Source organism: Schistocerca cancellata, chromosome 10 (assembly GCF_023864275.1).
Source record: "Schistocerca cancellata isolate TAMUIC-IGC-003103 chromosome 10, iqSchCanc2.1, whole genome shotgun sequence".
NCBI lineage: Eukaryota > Metazoa > Arthropoda > Insecta > Orthoptera > Acrididae > Schistocerca > Schistocerca cancellata.
Window position 1 is genome coordinate 71,285,101 of NC_064635.1, and position 19,537 is coordinate 71,304,637.

General features: G+C 36.2%; 1 protein-coding gene across 3 annotated transcripts in view; it reads left to right on the forward strand.

Moving 5' to 3' along the window:
- Positions 1-3,534: 3,534 nt before the first annotated feature.
- LOC126106684 (zinc finger protein 250-like) overlaps positions 3,535-19,537 on the forward strand; it is a 95,413-nt gene continuing 79,410 nt past the window's right edge. For 2 of the 3 annotated variants that reach the window (XM_049913052.1, XM_049913054.1), the window contains exons 1-3: positions 3,535-3,773; positions 4,494-4,740; positions 4,883-5,028. In XM_049913052.1, coding sequence (XP_049769009.1) covers positions 3,591-3,773; positions 4,494-4,740; positions 4,883-5,028 — 576 coding nt within the window. In that variant the 5' untranslated portion in view covers positions 3,535-3,590. Of the gene's footprint in view, positions 3,774-4,493; positions 4,741-4,882; positions 5,029-6,337; positions 6,407-19,537 lie in introns of those variants that run through there. The other variant, XM_049913053.1, reaches the window with a different exon arrangement.

A 19,537-nucleotide genomic window follows, 5' to 3' on the forward strand; every position in this document is an offset into this window, starting at 1 on the left:
TTTTTTCCATTTCCAGGAGTGTATTTTGGGGGAACTCACCTGGAGGTAGATATATTTTCAAAATGCAAAAAAAAGGCAATACACATAATATGTAATCTAAGACCTAGCGAATCATGCAGACAACATTTCAAAACAAATGGCATTATGGCACTGCCCTCTGCTTACATTTATAATATCGTCTCATTTGTCAAGTCATACCTGTTAAAACCGAGCGAGGTGGCGCAGTGGTTAGACACTGGACTCACATTCGGGAGGGCAATGGTTCAATCCCGCGTCTGGCCATCCTGATTTAGGTTTTCCGTGATTTCCCTAAATCACTCCAGGCAAATGCCGGGATGGTTCCTCTGAAAGGGCATGGCCGACTTCCTTCCCCATCCTTCCCTAATCCGATGAGACCGATGACCACGCTGTCTGGTCTCCTTCCCCAAACAACCAACCAACCATACCTGTTAAACAATGACTGCACACTAAAATTCAATGGAGATATTCATAACTATGCAACAAGGCAGCAATCTGACCTACATATGATTCAGTCCAGAACTACCTGCTACCAAAAAAGTGTTTTAAATGTTGGGATACAAATGTATAATAATTTACCCAATGAAATCAAAGCAACAAAGAACCCAAGAGCCTTCACACATAAGTTAAAAAAAATATCTCTTGGACCATTGCTTTTATGCAGTTGATCATTTTTTTGAAAGGGGTTAAAAATGTAAACAATATGATAAATGTTCAATTAGGTCTGAAAATTATATACTGTGCATGTCTATGAAATATACTGGATTATTATATACTGTGCATGTCTATGAAATACACTGGACTACTTTACTATTAAATTTGTATTGGCTGTTTGCATTTTACCATACAACATTTGTATTTACTGTTTTGTTAAAGATAGCTAACTTCCTCATTGCAAATTCTATGATTTGTATTAACTGTTTTGTTTACAATAGATAATTTCCTTGCTACAAAATAACATAAAAATCAATTTGTAAATAGCTCTCTTGACCTATCCAATATCATATGTACAGCTGTACAATACTATGATTGCCTGGATCAATAAAAATACAATACAATAAAGATTATTTTAAACATGTTATGCCAGCTAAGCAGAAAATCTTCCCATTGAATTTCTAGGTACAAAAAACATGAAATGATTGATGTGTTGGCGCAACAAAATTACAATTTGAGTAATTTTAATTTTGACGTGCCAATGAATTGCTCGTTTAATGTTTTATCTACCTGAAAATTTAATGGAAAGATTTTGTGTGTAGCTGGCACAAGATGTTTGTAATAATGTTGATGACAATCTGAAGACTGTAATTTAGTTTTAACAAAATTGGTTAGACCTATGTACAACAAAAAAATTTTTATAGTGGTCTTGGCTAAGAAGTTCTTCTTCTCCTAAGCAAAAACTTTTGAGGTTTGCTGATGACCTCATAATTTTGTCACAGACAGCAAAGGACTTAGAACAGCAGTTGAATGCAATGGAGTGTCTTGAAAGTTGGATGTAAGATGAACATCAATAAAACCAAAAGAATGATAATGGAATGTAGTTGAATTAGATCAGGTAATACTGTGGGAATTAGATTATGAAACGAAACAATTAAAGCAGTAGATGAGTTTTGCTATTTGGGAAAACAAAATAACTGATAATGTTCGAAGTAGAGAGGATATAAAATGTGGACTGGTAATGGCAAGAGAAGTGTTTCTGAAGAAGAGAAATTTGTTAACACTGAATGTGAACTTAAGTGTTAGGAAGTCTCTTCTGAAAGTAGTTGTATGGAGAGTAGCCGTGTATGGAAATGAAACATGGATGATAAATGAGTTAGCAAAGAATAAAAGCTTTTGAAATGTGGTTCTGTAGAAGAATGCTGAAGATTAGATGAGTAGATTGTGTAACTAATGAGGAGGTACTGAACAGAACTGGGGAGAAACAAAATTTGTGGTGCAACCTGATTAGAAGAAGGGATTGATTGATAGGATACATTCTGTGGCATCAATTTAGTATTGGAGGGAATTGGGGGAAGGGGGGGGGGGTTAAAATCGTAGAGGTAGACCAAAAGTTGAATACAGTAAGCAGGTTTCAGAAGGATGTAAGTCACAGTAGTTATTTAGAGATGAAAAGGATCATGCAGGGCAAGGGACACGGAGAGCTGCATCAAATCAGTCTTCGGATTGAAGACCACAACAAGAACAATAAAATGCTTAATCTCTTTTTTGTATTGTTACATATTATTTATATATATTAATTTTGTAACTTCTGACACAGTATATTCAGCAATGACTGTAGAACGACATACACTTGGTAATAAAGAAATGGTAATATGTCACCTTCCTAAGGACTGATCACATAGGGTATAATTTTTGTATACTGTTGGACTACTTGCCACTACAGTGCAACAAATCATACCGCAAATGACATTTTGTTGATCTCTGTAGTACACTGTATGAGTAAAACTATGTGTTTTTGGAATATGCAAGTATAAATATTATATCCACAAACATTGGAACACTGAAATTAAGATGGCAGTTGCTCAATTTGTCACTGTGAGCCATCCACAGCGTGTGCAGGGCATGTGACTTAGTCAGCCAATTACAGTGAGCATAACTGACATGTTCCAGGCAGCCAATTACAACGTAACTTTTCTGTCATGCACGCACAGCCAAATTAATATATATACATTATGATTAAGGAAACAAGCAGAGCTATGCCTTCATATGTAATTTCAATTGTCACAAATATTGCCTTTTTTTTAGGAATGTGGTCAGGCTGAGATGTAAGAGCACAGTTTAAATTGCTGCAAATAAATTCCTATTCTTGATTGCAAGAAATACTTTAGCTGCTTTTTCCAAATATTTTACGATCAGCGAGAGTATGTTTAGGTTGGACATTTCAACACAACTTAAATTGCTGGGAGTGGGGCAGTTGACATTTATATTGTTTGATATTGCGAACATTTGGCTGATGTTCTCCGAATACACTGCAATTTTCAGGAATGTTGTTAGGCTGTTTTTGGTAGTTATTTTTTCAAGTATTTCACAATTTCTGAAGTTGTGGTTACGCTGGAACACAAGAACACAGCTTGAACTGCCCCTAAAAGGCTGGGTGTGGGGACAGATTGATTTGTAGCGTAGCCAGTGGTCTAGGTTAGGCTCGAAGTTAAAAGTTTGGTTGTGAGTTGGCAGAGCCAACAAATGCAGAAGCAAAAAATCTGGTTTTGGTGACAGACTGATCTGTAGCATAGCCCTAGGTCTAGATTATTTTGGGAAGAAACAATTTGTTTGCGAGTTGGCGAACCTAACGACTGTGAGAGCAAAGAGCCTGCTTGTAGCACAGTGACAACGTCAGGGTATTTGACTACTTTCTGGAAATCGTCTCAAACGGTTCAATATATCGTTTTAGCTCATAACATTTCTTTCCCTCATGAATTTCAGTACCGATGTATAAATAGGAAATGTAAATAATTTGAAAGCTCGCTATAACGCTTCATTTGAGCCATGTGATGTCTCTGACGTCACTGGCTAGCAAGCTGTTCCGTGAAGCTCACTGACAGTGGTATCTTGTTTTGGAATTTACGTTTCGAAAAATGGGTTACAAATGGTGTATGGTATCAAAGTGTACAAATACCTCTATAAAAAACCCTGAAAAATTGTTTTTGTGTGTTCCAAAGAATGAGAAGATGCGTAAAATATGGTTGCAACTCGCTCGTAGAGATCCAAATGAGATAGCGGTCTCGACGTGTGTTTATTTCTGTGAGGATCATTTTGATGTAAGTAAGCGCGCCATTTGAAACTTATTATCCTATTAGTTGTCTACGCCTATGAAGTATTATCCCGGTTGCAAAGGTGCAAAGTATAATTACGTACAGGTTAGTGTGTTGATGTTTACTTTTGCGAAGTAGCTCGTCACGATATGATACGCTAACCATATATATCTAGTTAAAGTCGTTCTCTAAGCTACAAATTTCATATTGTTTTGTACCACCATAAAGTATTAAGCTGCGCTTACAGCTGTCAGTTTTAATATTTACAGCACTGATGCATTACTTCCGTATAGTACATAAGGATCGGTTGATTTGCGTTTCCAGAAACGCATTTTCGAGAGCTTTCCAGAAACGCATTTTCGAGAGCATCTGATGGATTAAACTACTGAAATTCAAAGTTCATAACATGCATCCGATGAATCAGATACGGCGGCCTAGTCCAAAACTATTACTGCGAAATGCAGTTCAGCAGTGAGGGAAGTAATTCATCTTAGGTCACATTCACAACACGTTTTTAAAAATTAGTGTTTTCAGGTAGGCATCGTTGTACTGGCGTATTGGAAAGTATTTCGCAAAAGTAAATAAATAAACAATTTATAATAGTATTACTAACTAACCACGAACCAGTTATGCATTCAATTTAACGATATCAGTAAAGGATTTGCTACCAGACTAGAAAAATTCATGTGGTCTAGTGTCATTTGTAACTGAAATTTCATATTACAGCTAGAGAGGGATATTGAAAACTTCTACCAGTACAGATTGGGCTTCAGTAAAAAATTACTTTTGGTGAAAGGAGTTTTGCCATCGAAATTACACTGCCAACAAAATCGCAGCAAAAGATTCAGTGATTGTAGTACATCCAGAAGACAAAAAAATTGCTTTATTCGAGAATGTGAAGCAACAGCTCAGTCAAGTTCAGAAAATGTGATTGCTACCAGTAACGAAAGTGTTGGCATTGAGATGCAAAATGGTAATGAATCAGTGTCCATAGTTAAATGACGAGTTGTTAATATAATAGTTGCCAAATTGTTATAATGTGTGAATTCTTATAATTTTTCATTGCCTATTGTGTTTCAAGTAATGTATAAAGAGAAAATATTTTGTATTTTCAGAATCCTGTAATGAAATAACAGCAGAACATTCTGCAGCGGCTAATAAATGTATAGGCCTACAGATAAATTTGGAACCTTATTGTAGAAGCAAGTCAGTACCGTGCCTTTCGGGGAAACGACCGTCTTTACTTTCCATTCCACTAAAGGTATGTTGCAGCATCGCTTTGCTAGGTATTTAAGCGCTTTCCGCCTCTTTTCTCTGTCACAACAACGAATGGCATTTAGTACCACTTTTAACGTACCACTTCGAACAACAGTTCTTTTTCGCATTGGAGTACACGCAGCTTAAGGACCACGTACAGTTCCGTCACTTATTTTTGTAAATATGAGTGTCAATCGCAAAGAACACTACCATACACGAATCAACAATAGATTAACAATGGGTACGGCGCACAATAGTTGTAAGGTTGGCAGAGAGAATAGATTTCGGAGCACCAAGAAGCCAGCCGATTTCCTCTAAACACAGAGGGGCCACGTAAAAGTGCGCGATCAATACAATTTTTACGTTACTTTTCGACATCCACTTTATTCCTCTTTCATGTCTAGTATTTTCGTCGTTTGTGTATTGGCGGATTGAAAAAGTGATGTGATTGGCTGGTAACTCCACGTGTTACAGTCTATGCTGCGATAAGCTTCCTTTTTTCGGTTTGCTGTGTTACTGTACATTGGCAAGAAGTGCGATACCGGTATATAAAAACACAATCCCACAAAGACAAAAACAATGACGGCGCCCAAAGACATTTAAGCATTCATTCTTCCCGGTTTCTAGTGTGTAAGCCTGGATTTAGTACTATGGGGAGAAGCGATAGTATAATAACCTCACACTTCCCGTTAGCTTCACGGGCATATGCTAGTTAACTTTCCTAATATTATGTGACCATGTTTTGCAAAAGTGATTAGTTAAAACATGGCGCACAAGGCCATCAGATTGTGTTTGTTTTCCATGGACCATCCTGCTGGTTTGCCTTCATGTCATTAAAGCTACATTTGATAATGGAACCTAAAGCGAATTTTTATCATTGAAATTTTGTGTAGTAATACAATACTCCTTTCTTAAGACATACATATTTTTCGACACACTACACGAATGTGAATTTGTATCATTGTAGTCTTGTATAGTAACACAATACCCCTTTCTTAGAACGTATGATTTCCGACACTACAAATGCAACATCATCTAGCAAATGCTGTTATCTTATCGACATATGTCGGTTGCGGGTTGGACCTCCCTCGTATCACACACAAACAAAACGTAAACTGTCAGATGCCGTTGATGTTTTCATGCGGAGGTTAAGAAAATTAGAAGGAATTTTTCAGTGAGAACTACTGATTTACGTTCCAAAACAATTGGCGTTGGAGATGGTAAGAAACAATGTCGAATGAGTCGTTGAGGTTTATTCGCCAAACTCTAGTGGTCTCTCTCTCTCTCTCTCTCTCTCTCTCTCTCTCTGCGTTCTCGTAATTGGCGCTTGCCGCAACAATTAATAATTTGCTGTAATCGTATCGAAGATTGTAATGCTTCAGGTTTGTATGATAATGATAATAATGAAAACTAATAAGAGAAATTCGATTTATAAGCCTGTAGGCTATACTTTCTAAGGAGATAATGCTTTCTACACCTAGCGATGAGTGCTTAAAAATTTTGTATTTCGTGTCTCTTAATCGATTGGACATAAATTGAATTAGATGATGGGGGCAGTATTAACACCTTTCGCATTATGTAAACATACACAGTAAAATGAAATGTGCTAGAGTATAAAAAACTGATTTATTTTAGTCTCTTTGCCTTTTAATGAAGACCGCCAGGGTGTTGCAAAATTTAACACAAAAATTATTCACATACATTTACAAAAAAGCTTGTTTTGCTCATTTATGGTGAGATGTGTTGCGTCTTTGGTAGTTAGCAGTTGTCAGAAAATTCTAAATTAACACACTTGTTTGTAAATACTGGGGTTGTTATTGGAACATGAAACTTCTGAATGGAGGTGCTGTTTTTCCAAGGAAGACTGTGTGTTGACATACAGTGACTATGTTCTGAAGTGAAATAATGCTTTTAAATGCAAGTGGTAGAATCACAAAGTATTAACCTGTATAATATGTTGCAAGGAACTAGAAAAAGCCACAGTAGAGAGGAAGTTGAGGTTAACTGAAATTCAGGTTTAATTGGACCATCAAATTAATTAACAATTCAAGAGAGAAAATTGTTTTTTCATGCCGTAAATTTGACAATATACCAAGATTGGTGCCAGGAAGACAAGAGGTAGAAAGAAATGAAAATCAACTGTTCTTACCTGTTAGATGCAGCAGCAAAAGACAGAAGATCAAACCAGTTGTCAAAAAAGCACCCAGTCAACAAAGTAAAGCCCTCAGTCAAATGCCAAATGTTGGAAGAGGGCAGTAGCAAGTCTCAAGATGCTCATTATGTGCAGTACATTGATTCCTCTGATACTGATATGTACACAAGTAGCGATGAAAATGTTGGGCTGAGGTTTACAGGTGTTCTGCCATCTTACATTTCCCCGGCGATCCTTTGTAAAGTTTTATCAAATGTTGAAACAGTGAAGGAGAAGATTTCATTGTAATCAAAGTAGAAGTAAAAACGGCCATGAGTGATCACTGTTAAGATGCTCAAGTATTTAAAATGTACGATGATGGCTACTAAGTAAAATGTTTTACTAGAGTTGTTTCTACTACAATTTGAAGCTGCAGATGATGATGATACCTTTGTTGCTTCAAATAAAGTAACTGCCAGCCATGGCATTAGGTCCCATTATGAAAACATGATTTGGCTCTAGATTGACATTGCTAAATTCACTGTGCACTAGTTTAGTTATTTCCATGATTTTCATTATTAATATACTTATAAAGGTGTATTTACCATCATTATTAATGTTGTTGCAATAAAATTTTGTATTTAGGACCCTGCAATTCATTTATTTAACAGAAGTGTCCTTAAACCCTGACATATGGTCCAGTTAACTCAGCCCAGGGTTGCCACAAGTTCTGGAAATCAGGGAATTTCAAATGTATCAGGGAAATTTGAAAGAAAAAAAAAGAGACATTGGAAAAACCTCGTTTCTGTCACAGTAGATGAATTTATTTATTTATTTATTTTTTTACGGAGATGTCGTGCATTGTTGCTGGCTGGTTGCAGCTGGGTATGAGAGTCGCTTCCCTACTCCCTCATTCTTACTGCTTCTCCCCTGTCCACCACTATGGCCGAAAATTTATTTGTGAGTGTGTGGTTGTCTTTTCTGTGCACCTGTCTGCGGGCCTGCTAATCTGAAGCCCATCATTTCCCACTAATGTGCAGACCTGCCTGTCAGATATAGTCTCCTGATCTGCCTGCAGGTCAGGTCTGTTTGTGGGTGATTTTTGTGGATTTCAGGAATTGCGACCATGTCACTGCAAGTACATTGTACAGTGTGGCGTTTTATAGACATTTTATTTATTCTTGTACATTTCGACACTTCAAAAGTATATATATATTAGAAAGTACAGACAATAAGTAGAAGAAAATTGCGGCAGTCACTGGCAGTTGGTTCACTATGTACTCACGTATTTCTTGAAAGAGAAGTTACAGAATACCTGTAAAATAACAGACATAACACAGTTAGTAATAACCCAACAATAATGAACATAGTAGAACCAACATTTTATTGGCAGTCACCTACAGTGTTGGTTTACACAACTCTTCCCTGCCTTACACACTTAGTTCAAGACGCCTACTTTTTTCTGAGGTTATTTCTGAAATCAGTTGATGTATTTTAAATCTGCCGTACAAATCCAAGGAAATGCATATTTTTGTCACCAGATGTGTTTCGTTTCATTGAAATAAAATAACACCATTGGTCCTAATGAAATATACATACCATTTGGCTTGCTTTCTCTGTCTAAAAACAGAACACTGCGAAAGATGTTGATGTTAGTACTTTAAGCTTTTTGCTCACATGTTTAGAAAGACAGAAGTCATTACATTTTTTTGTCAACTTACGTCATTACGTACCATTGAGATCTCAAAACTTGTCTGGAAATCAGGAGAATATCAGAGAATTTCACTCGGAGAAACTTGGGGAAACCCTGCTGGCCACAGAGATGAAACGGTCCAAAAGTAGGGTCAAAGTTCTTCTCCAGTCCTATAAAATCTGTGTTAGATAATAAAAAAATGAAAGTTAGATAGTAAAAAAATGAAAGTGCCTATAGTTTTTGTACATGTTTTCCTCCAGATTCACGAATAGAGGTTTAAAAAGACTCATTCTTTAAGTAAGGTTTCAAGGGAAGAAAAAAATACGTTAATTTAACTCCAGCTTCTTCTAACATCCTGGACACACATGTGCTGCAAATGTTTCATGTAATTCTTAGAGCAAAACAGACTGAACTTAATCTTTGCAAGTTTCATTACAGGATCTTTATATAATTTAATTTGTGTCAGTAGTTTTTTAAATTATGTTTTTTGTGATACTGTCATTACTCAACCCTGGATTTAGGTCTTCATTCTGTTTTATTTTCACTTTTTGCATCAGCTTATCTTCATTTGCATTGCCATCATTTTAATACTGAAAGAAGAGTAGAACTCTCTCAGTAGTTGTACACAAGGATTTCTTTGCATCATTTGCAACTGCATGGCTTTGGTTGAATTATCTGTTCATACCATGTATATAAATGAGAAACAGTATGAGACCTTTCTTTGTGTCCAATACTAAACTGATTTTGTAATTGAAAATGACTGATATCAGTCCTGCAATCTCTGTTCTGTTCCAAAACATTTTTTGGCTTGTCCTTAGATATCAAATGCATCCAATTCTGGCTAAGGAATTCTTTTCTGGGAATCACAGATACAAACATGGACCCAGCTTTCAAACTGCAGAAAATTACTGTAAGAAAAATAACTAAAAGTAATGGTCGAGCTCATTACAAAGAACTATTTAAAAAAAAAGAAAAAAAAGAAATAGGGTGTCCTTACTGCTCCAAGTGAATCTATGTACCAGCCAGTTGTGTATATTTGGGAAAACATTAACAAGTATTTGACTAATAGTCCTATACATAGTTGCGGAACAAGTCAGTTTGGACTTGCATTTACCAAGGAAAAACAAACAAAATTCAAAACAGGATTTTTTTCTATCAGAGAATATAATTGTACAATAAATTGTCCAAGAAAATGAAACTTATTCTAAATATATGTTTAACTTCTTACTTTTATTTATTTTCAGATAGGAAGTCGTACAATATGATTACCAAGTTTCATGTAAACGTTCCTATTGCTAAGGCATCCACAACTGTTATTCATCACCAATGATAAAATCTGCTACATTTGTAAAAATTGTATTCCTAAAAGGGAAAGCATAACTCAAATTCAGGACCTTTGTCCCATCTTCAGGTGCATGTGAAAAATTTTAAATCAAAAACGACACCCATCCACATTTTTAATGCAAGAAGAGCTAAACAGAATCAATAGGAATCCATTAGGAAAAACCCCAATATATAGATTAAAATATGAATCCGTACAAGGTGCATAACTGAGTTAAAAATAGATAAAATGTGTTAAAATAGTGCATCCCTAGTACAGGGCTTGAAACAGGAGATCCCATTTGATCCTTGGCCTGTCAGAAAGCCCCTTGTACAGCAGGACCTGCATAAATAGAGAAAGGTCCCTGGGAGATTCCATGGTGACTCATGTTATGTTTTGAAATCGGTGCTTTATTATGTTGGCTTTTTGTCAGTCTATAAACTGATATTTTCTTTTGTAAATCATCATCATCATTATCATACATTATGTTATTCAGGCAAAGATCTTGAATTGATACTTAAGCTGGAAAGAGCATTAAAATTAAAAAACAAGAATGTAATTTATATTGTGGCTCATGTTATGAATTTGGGACACCCTATTGCTAATGTACAATTTAGCTCAAAAGTGTCCGCAAACTATGAGGATTGTGGATCTGGTTTTTATCACAGAAAGTGCAAATTAGGTTGCAGATTTCTAAAAATATTTATACTATGTAAAATATTGTCATATATTGAAAAAAGCGTGTCACTCAAATGTTATGTGACTCATGTTACTTGCTACTTATTCTGGGGAAAAACTTTTCCCTGCAGGCAGAGAAATGAAAATATGACACTATTTACCAAGTAAGATAAACTTAACGTTAACATTTCAATTTTTTAACATTATTACTAAGTACAAAAGCATGACATCATGGGAAATAAACTGTAATTTTAATTAAGTCAGAGAACTGAAAATACCTTCTTGCATTGACAACATGAGGTGGATTAATTTTCTTTATAATTTTGTCCTGTGTGTACAGAATTTCATCACATTTTGCAGGCAAGTTCCACACTTCATTGCACTGAGTAGATAAGAATTTCAAAACTTGCACATACTTCTCCAGCATAGAATTTACCATTATATTCTACTTTGTACCAGTCTCTAATTTTTGCTCTTTCGTTTCTTCAGTATGATCTGCAGCAGGGAAATTCTTTGGAGACAGTAGATATGTTTGTAGTACTCATATCTTGTAGTGAAACCAGTGAATGCTTTTTATGTTTGGTACTGATGATGCTGAAGAAAATATTCAAGCCAGATTAAGTTTCACATTGATTCCTTGAATTTCATCAGTAGACATATGAAAAACATGTGCACATAATTGTGATACTTGCAGCTGCCTGAGCAAAAGCAGATGCATCACCTATTACAAATTTTTGCCTTTTTACTGCATTGCAGACTTGCCGTTTTGCAGCTGCACAAATTCCATTTTCAGGTATAGTTGACAGTACATTGTATACAATCACAGTGTCCTTGGAATGGGTTATGTTGTCTGCTAAGTGACACAGTGAAAATACTAACTTGTGCTTGTACCCAGTGTGCACTTTGCACCTCATCTTGATTCTCATCTTGATTAACAGAAGTGTAATTTTCAGTAAAATCGATAAGCAGCAATGCGTACTTCTTAGAATCTTGGCTCAGAACCATTTCCTTTTTCTGATAATAAGATGCAGATTGAATTCTCTTTGTATAGCAATGAAGAAGAAACTGGGGAGTTATGGAAAAAATGTATTTCACTGTATCAGCTTCAGAGCCATTTTTTTCCATCTTCCAAACATACCACAATAAATTCACAATATCCAGCTTCTGACATGTCACCTTAATTCTGCCAACAAAGCTCACTGGGTGCATGGCATATGATAGCTGATACAAATGTGTTTCTGTCATCTGGAATATTACCAAGTTTCTTATGAAGGCTGCTGATAGTGTTTATGAAATTTTCATTATATTTATACAAACATATGTTATGCGGTAGTTTGCTGCTTAATTGAACATGTGGTGGCCATACTTTCCTGTGTTTGCTAACTTTCACCCTAGTTTTAGCACTTCTTTCTTCTAATAACAGTCATTGCTTATGTTGACTCATCTGTTGAAACTTTTGTTTCTGCTTCTGATGACTTCTTCTAGCTTCATCCAGATGCTTCTTCTTAAATTCTTCATATTTTCCTTCACTTTTTAACTTTTCCCTCCTCCTTTTCTGCCTTTCTGCTGTTGTTTTCACCTTTAAAAAAAATGTAACTGTGACTCAGATCATGCGATTCATGTTACAAATTTAATTTTTCTGTTTTTACAATGTTGGTTGAAATTGGGAAAATTTTAATAGTGATATTAGTAAGACCTTCACACAAAGAAGTAAATTACTGAACAAGGTGAATTTAGCTCTTACATTCCTCTTAATATAATAACTTAATTACAGGAAAGCAGCTCATGTTACATGGAGGTTCATGCTGTTGTATTATATTATTTATCCTCACATATAATTTGCCTGCTTCAATTTTGTACTGTTGGTGCAGGACGTTAAGCTATGTCATTGTAATGTAAATAATGATATACTAATTCTTACCTGCCAATTAGTTGAAAATTACATGAAAAACATACGGCCTTATAAAAATGACTACAAATTATGGAGGGAAAGCAATAATGGGCAACAAACCATTGTTGCTATACAATAAAAGTCTAGCCTTTTCAAACAACATGTAAGAAGTACCAAATTTTAAACATTTAAAAATCATAAGTATGTCCTACTTTACACAGAATATACCCTATTGATTTAAAAGAGTGGAAACTGCTGATGAATCAGATATAGAACATTGATTGCTCAACATCCCATTATAAAACTAACTATTTTAATAGGGACCTTTATCCCTTTATGTAGGTCTTCCTCAGTAACAGGCTTTCTTACAGCCCAAGGGTCAAAGAGTATCTGCTGTTTCATGCCTTGTACCAGGGATCCACCATTTTAACATATTTTAACCTATTTATGCATAATTTATCGACTCACATTGTAATGTACGTATAGGGTGTTTTTCTAATGAATTACTGTTCATTTTGTTTAGCTTTTGTGATGGTTAACAATCTTGATGGGAGCTTTTAGTGAATGATGCAGATGCACCTGAAGATGGGACAAAGGTGCCAAAACCAGGTTATGCTATCCTTTTTTAGAAATGAATAATTTTTGCAACTGTAGCAGATTTTATCATTGACAATTATGTGAAACCATTCCAGATGTTCCAGAGTTTTACTTTGTAGGACCCCCCCCCCCCCCCCTTACAACCCCTGTCAGGTTAAGTGTTATCAATACTGTCATCCATCAGCCAGTGATTTCAAATAATGTGGATTTGTCACCAGGTAATTCAGTTTGATTTCTTTTTTCTTTGTGACCCCCTTAACCTCCTTAATCCAATCATATGGGCACAAGTAGTGTTTTATCCCAGCTGTTTGTTTTGCCAGTAGTGTCATGTATGTATGAAGTTTGATTGAAATCACAGGTCTAGTGAAGTGAACTGTGATGCAATTGGCTTACAACTTTTTTTTTGGTTGTTGTGATTGACTGATGGGCAATGTAAAGTGATTTCTATTGTGCTCTGATATTGTGAAGTTTCTAATGTGATTTGAGGTATTAATAACAAGAAAATTTTCATCGAAAATCACTTATTCCTGTGGAGCTACCAACAGTTCGTCAGTTTTTGCTTTGGTTTTGTTTTCATATTAATATGAATTAATTCACCAATTAGTGATGTCACCTGTTGGTTGTTACGTGAGGCTCGTCTGTCTGCCATGTTAATGAAGTCATCAGTTCAACAGTGTTTTTTACTAATTCCTACATTGCTCCAAGCATCCTAGTGATTTGCCTAAAAGTCACCACCCCCCTGCCTTTCATCCTTCTCTCTTTCCCCTTTCCAGCATCTCTCAGCCCTTTGAGTACTATGACTTTCCTAAAACACGCATGCACACACGGGAGTCACTGATTATGTTACAAACTTTCAGGCATGAGGGATGATAGAGAAGGGTGATTGTATCAATTTGAGGTGAGGAACCCTGGTCCAGAAATGACCAAGTCAAAAGTTATAAGTTAATATCATTTTGATACCTCTGACAGTGGACCTCTTCTACTGCAGATACTTTTCTTTCAATATTTTGGAAGGAGGTAGTATATACCAAAAGAAGAAAAAAATGTGTAGTAAACATGGCATCTAAGGTGCTTACCCTAAGGGCTACGAGCACGAGATGTTTCACAGTGGCAAAGGTGAAAAAGTGCTCATAGCTCCTAAGTCATACATTTTAGAGCTCAAGTTTCAACATTTTTTTTCCTTGTTTTGGTACATACAAGCTCCTCCCAATATATGGAAAACAAAGAGCTTCTAGTAGAAGAGCTGTGTGTCACAATATTGGAGGTGAACAAGTGCTCTTTTAAGATGTGCACTGTAGAACTCATGTTGACCGGACATTTTACCTTGTTTTGGTGTAAGGAACCCATCCTTAGAGACTGTAAAGGGATTTAGTTACACTGTGTGTGTGTTTCTTTCAGATAGAGAACCTCCGTTTTAATGAATCACTGTGGACTCAGATATGTTTTCCTTAAATGGGGGTTCTGCCTAGGTACATGGAAGGAGTGACACTCAAATTTGAAATGCCGAAGTAAATTTAAAACATAAATGTCAACTGTTCGAACACACAGGTTTTCATTTACAACATGAAATGTAGAATCAAATGCATCAGTTCTTAGTCATGATAACAGACACACCTGATATTCTCCGATTACAGTGCCCTCTACTACAAATGGGAAACAGTTGTTTGAGTAAACCACACATATGAGGGTGGATTGGAAAGTTCTTGGAACCAAACAGAAAAAGAAATACTTACATCACTGAAACTTTTTTAATTTTTCAATGTAGTCTCCTTGCAGATTAATGTGCTTTGTCAAACGATGGTCCAGTGCCTTGATCCCATCTTGAAAATGAGTTTCCTCCATGCCTGCAAAATAGTTGTCAAAACTCCGTCTGTCAATTCTTCTTTTGAAGTGACTCTTCGTCCACAAAGAAAAATTTTCAGTTTTGGGAAGAGATGGAAGTCTGACGGAGCCATATCAAGTGAATAAGTCGGGTGTGGCAACAATTCATACCTTAGTTCGTGTAATTTTGCCACGGTGACGACACGTGTGTGTAGGCGTGCAGTGTCTTGATGGAAGATGACTTTCTTCCTTGTTAAACCTGGCTTTTCTTCATGTAGCCTTTGTTGCAATTTGTCCAGGAGGTTAGCATAGTATTTTCCAGTAATTGTTTGCCCAGTGGGCAGATACTCTACAAACAGAATGCCCTTTGCATCCCAGAACACTGATGCCGTGACTTTTCCCGCCAAAGGAATTGTCTTTGCTTTCTTTGATGGTGGAGAATCAGCATGTTTCCACTGCTTTGACTGTTGTTTCGTCTCTGGGTCGAGTAGGCACCCAAGTTTCATCTGTGGGCACAAACAATGCGACGAAGCTAGCTGCCTCCTTAAATTCGTTTTTTCATTTTTGGCTAATTACTATTAACATTCGTGAGTATAATCTGCATTTTCGTATGACAGAAAGTTTGGTCTACAGTATTAAAGTATATAGCACCAGATCTAATTTTGTGCTTAGTTTTGTGTATGTAATTAATTTGCTAATTCATTTTGATTATTCATAGTTAATATCTTTTGTTATAGGGTTAAATCAGTAATTGTTTTGTAACTTAAATTCTATTGTTGACATAGAAACTAATGTAAATTCTGTAATAAAGATAAACATTTGGAAAAAGACTCACTAGGCTTTTTAACATATTTATTTGGCTCGATTCGAAAACATGTTAGGAAAGCCAGCTCTTAATTAATTCCAGTTTGTATAACTATATCTGTTAATTTCATCATTTAAACAAATAATTCAGCTTAACCCTAGTAGTGGAAGAAACTGTTTAAAAGAAAGAATTTTTCCATTCATTTAGGTAATTGAATGAGGTATGTTTTAATTGTAATTTCTGTAACTTTAACATCAAACAGTGTATAATTTCAGTACCTATTATTGTGATGATATATAAAGGCCCAGTTTTTAGTCCCAAGACAGTCAGTCCACGGCTGAGTTTCAGACAAGAAACTTCTGTTGGTTAGAACAATAATAATGCATCAACTGAACTGTGAAATAAGTGTAACACAATTAGGCCATGTATTAAAACAATGACAGTGTCTATTCGATACATACCATATTATTCTGCAAGAACTGTGTGGTTAGATTTTTACTGCTCATAGATATTTAACAGTAAACTATTGTTGCAGAATGCTGATGTTTGCCTGCAACCTATTAGTGAGGCTTATCAAAATTTGCCAATAGTTAACTGGCCATATTAGCTGTGTATATTGGGGGGTTGTGGACAGTGAAAGTAAAGAACTGTGAAACGCTACTGTGCACCTGCCCTCTACATCATTTATAGTAGTCAATGTTGAACTTCCACCTCCTATTTTTCGGCCAGTATAACAACGCAGTACATTGACACCGAGGACCATCAGGAAAGAAATAAAACAGGCAAACTTCACAACCGGTGCAAAAAATCTTGTTCGTTTCTTCTAAAAGGGGCCAAATATTGTTCTGATATGTCCATTCTCATGTATTTTTGATCCAGCGTCAAGAGTTGCAACACCCATCTTGCAGATAATTTCTAATTTTTCTTTTGAAATGTGATACACCCTTTCAGATGACATCTGGCAAGTGGGAGCAATTTCACGCACTTTCAATCGGCGATCCTCCACGACTATTTTGTGCACTTTTGCAATGATTTCTGGAGCAGTGACACATCTTTGCCAAACACTGTGCAGATCATCATCCAAGCTCTCCCAACCAAATTTGAACTCGTGTGTCAACTTGGCAACAGTTGAATATGAAGGAGAAGAGTCTCCCATTGTATTCTGGAAATCGGCACGAATGTCCTCCGCTTTCATACCTTTCTTTATGAAGTGCTTAATCATTGCTCGAGTCTCAATTTTTTTCCATCTTCGCAAATCACTATGTGGTAACAACAATAGAGCCATGTCATCACCACAGCTCTCTTCCAGGAGCACTGATGTGGCATGTGTTTACAGGCAACAGTCCAATGAATATCACATGAACAACTCATTGTGCTAGTGCTGACCTCTTGTGGTGATTCCGAGAACTGTTCAAACCACCCTCTTATTTCTTGGCATAGAATCTGAATATGCAATAAAGGGGGTGGGGGATTCCCACTTGAAAATATGAAGTTGACCATGGGGGTGGCTGGTTAGGTGGTGGCCAGTTGTAGCACTTCTCATCTAGAAATTTTTATTTTATTTTTTCATTCAATGTTTCGTTTTCGAGATATTTAGTTATCTCAAATTAAAACAATCACCGTTTATACTTGATAGACAAAGTTAGTTAGTTACTTATCGCAAGTGCCAGGCTTCACATGACATTTGATTAAATAGACAGCACATCTCTTTCATGTGTATCTGTTGCACAAATACTATCCAGTAGTGCACTAGATTACATCCATTTGTAATACACATTTCTCAATTTAGTCAGTTATGAGTATCGAAACTGCCTGTCTGTTTTAAGTTTTAATGTATTGCCTTTGCAGTGACATTATAGTCACCATGTTCTTAATGTTGTTTGTCACATGTTCACTATGTCACTGGTCAAAGATGGTGACCAGTATCACAGATTCCTCTCTGTCGGTTATGTCTTTCTCCAACAGAATGTTTCCATCTATTAGGGCATATATTTACTAAGTTTTATTCCAGTAGCTCCTAGTGTTCCAGAGTTACACTGATATGTTACAACATTCCCATCCCATCCCTACAAATAGAGCTGCTAGAATTGCATTATTCTGACAGTATCTTTTTTCCCTTGTGGAAGCATCACTCCCCAAGACCTGTGTACTAAATTTGGTTGAAGTTTCTCCTTGCCTTTGGAAACTATGCTTTCATGTCATACCCACATACTCATCACCTTTCCTAATAGTTCTTTGATTGTGTAAGTCTCTTATTGGTTTTTTTTTTTTTTTTTTTTTTTTTTTTTTTTTTTTTTTTTTTTTTTTTTTTTTCAGATATTAAGCCATGTGTAACAAATTTGGTGGCTTCAGGTGTTCTCGAGTTGTGCTTTCCAGTTGTCACTGAATGTCACCAGTGCTGTCACCGATCATACAAGGAACCACAAAAACTGTAGTGTACATCAGTTTGATTATTTTTGTGTCAACATCTTCTCCACCACACTTGCCCTCCCACCTCACTCTTAAGGGTGCAGGGGTTGCCCTATCCTAACATCAAGTTTCACCAGATAATAAGTCATACATGTATCAGATTTTGCTGAAATTGTTCCAGGCATTGCCAAGTTATGGTTGTGTGTCATCATTTTCCCTACCCAGTCTCCATAAAGAAGGGCTCTACATTTTATGAAAGCCATTCACGTGCTGTGCTTGTTCACAGTATGCTGGTAATGTGTGTCTATCAAGTTGGAGGCAACCAGTGGGGTATTGATAGGGTAGTCAGTGGTATTTTGCTAACTAGATAAATTTTCGTGCCACTTTATGTAAATACAGAAAATTAAGATAGCGCCATCTGCTCTAATTCATATCTTTTGCCATTACAACAAATATTTATATTTCATACAAAATCATTAATTACATTTCAACTTAAAAAACATATGAATATATGTAATAATTGCTGAAGTCATATTTGGAATACTGGCAATATTGTATCATAATGTGACAAAAAGAAAATTGGTCCAGATCGCGAGTGGTGTTTATTTTTGTGATTGACATAGAACGAAAAACGAGAGAAAACTCATTGCCGTGATGGCTATTTAATCTTAGATTATTGCTGAAGTATTACATGGCTGCAACACGGTTTTCATGAAGGGAGGTTAACATCATTGACACGCTGTCAGTGATACTATAGTTGACTTGGGGCATTTTTGACAATTCCTACAAGGTAGAATTATACAGATTGACAATTTTTTTTAATAGTTGTTTATTTGAGTGCTGAGGTGTTGGATAAGGAAATAAGTACAGGGGGAAAGAGAGTGTCGGACTCTCACCTATAGTGATATCTGAAGTACTGACTTTTGACTTCTTGTTATGGATTGACAAAATACCACAGCCAACAATAAAGTGAGGGTTGATGAGTGACCCATAAGGCACAACAGACACCTCTCAGAGCCTCTCACAAAGAAGTCATTGTACTCTATCAACCACATATTGGTCATGAGAGACTCGCCTGTGAGTTCATCTGATAGTGTGTATGATGTGCCCTCATGACAGTGTGTGAGTGGTAGTCATAAAGTTTTACTGTCATCGTGAAAAAATAAA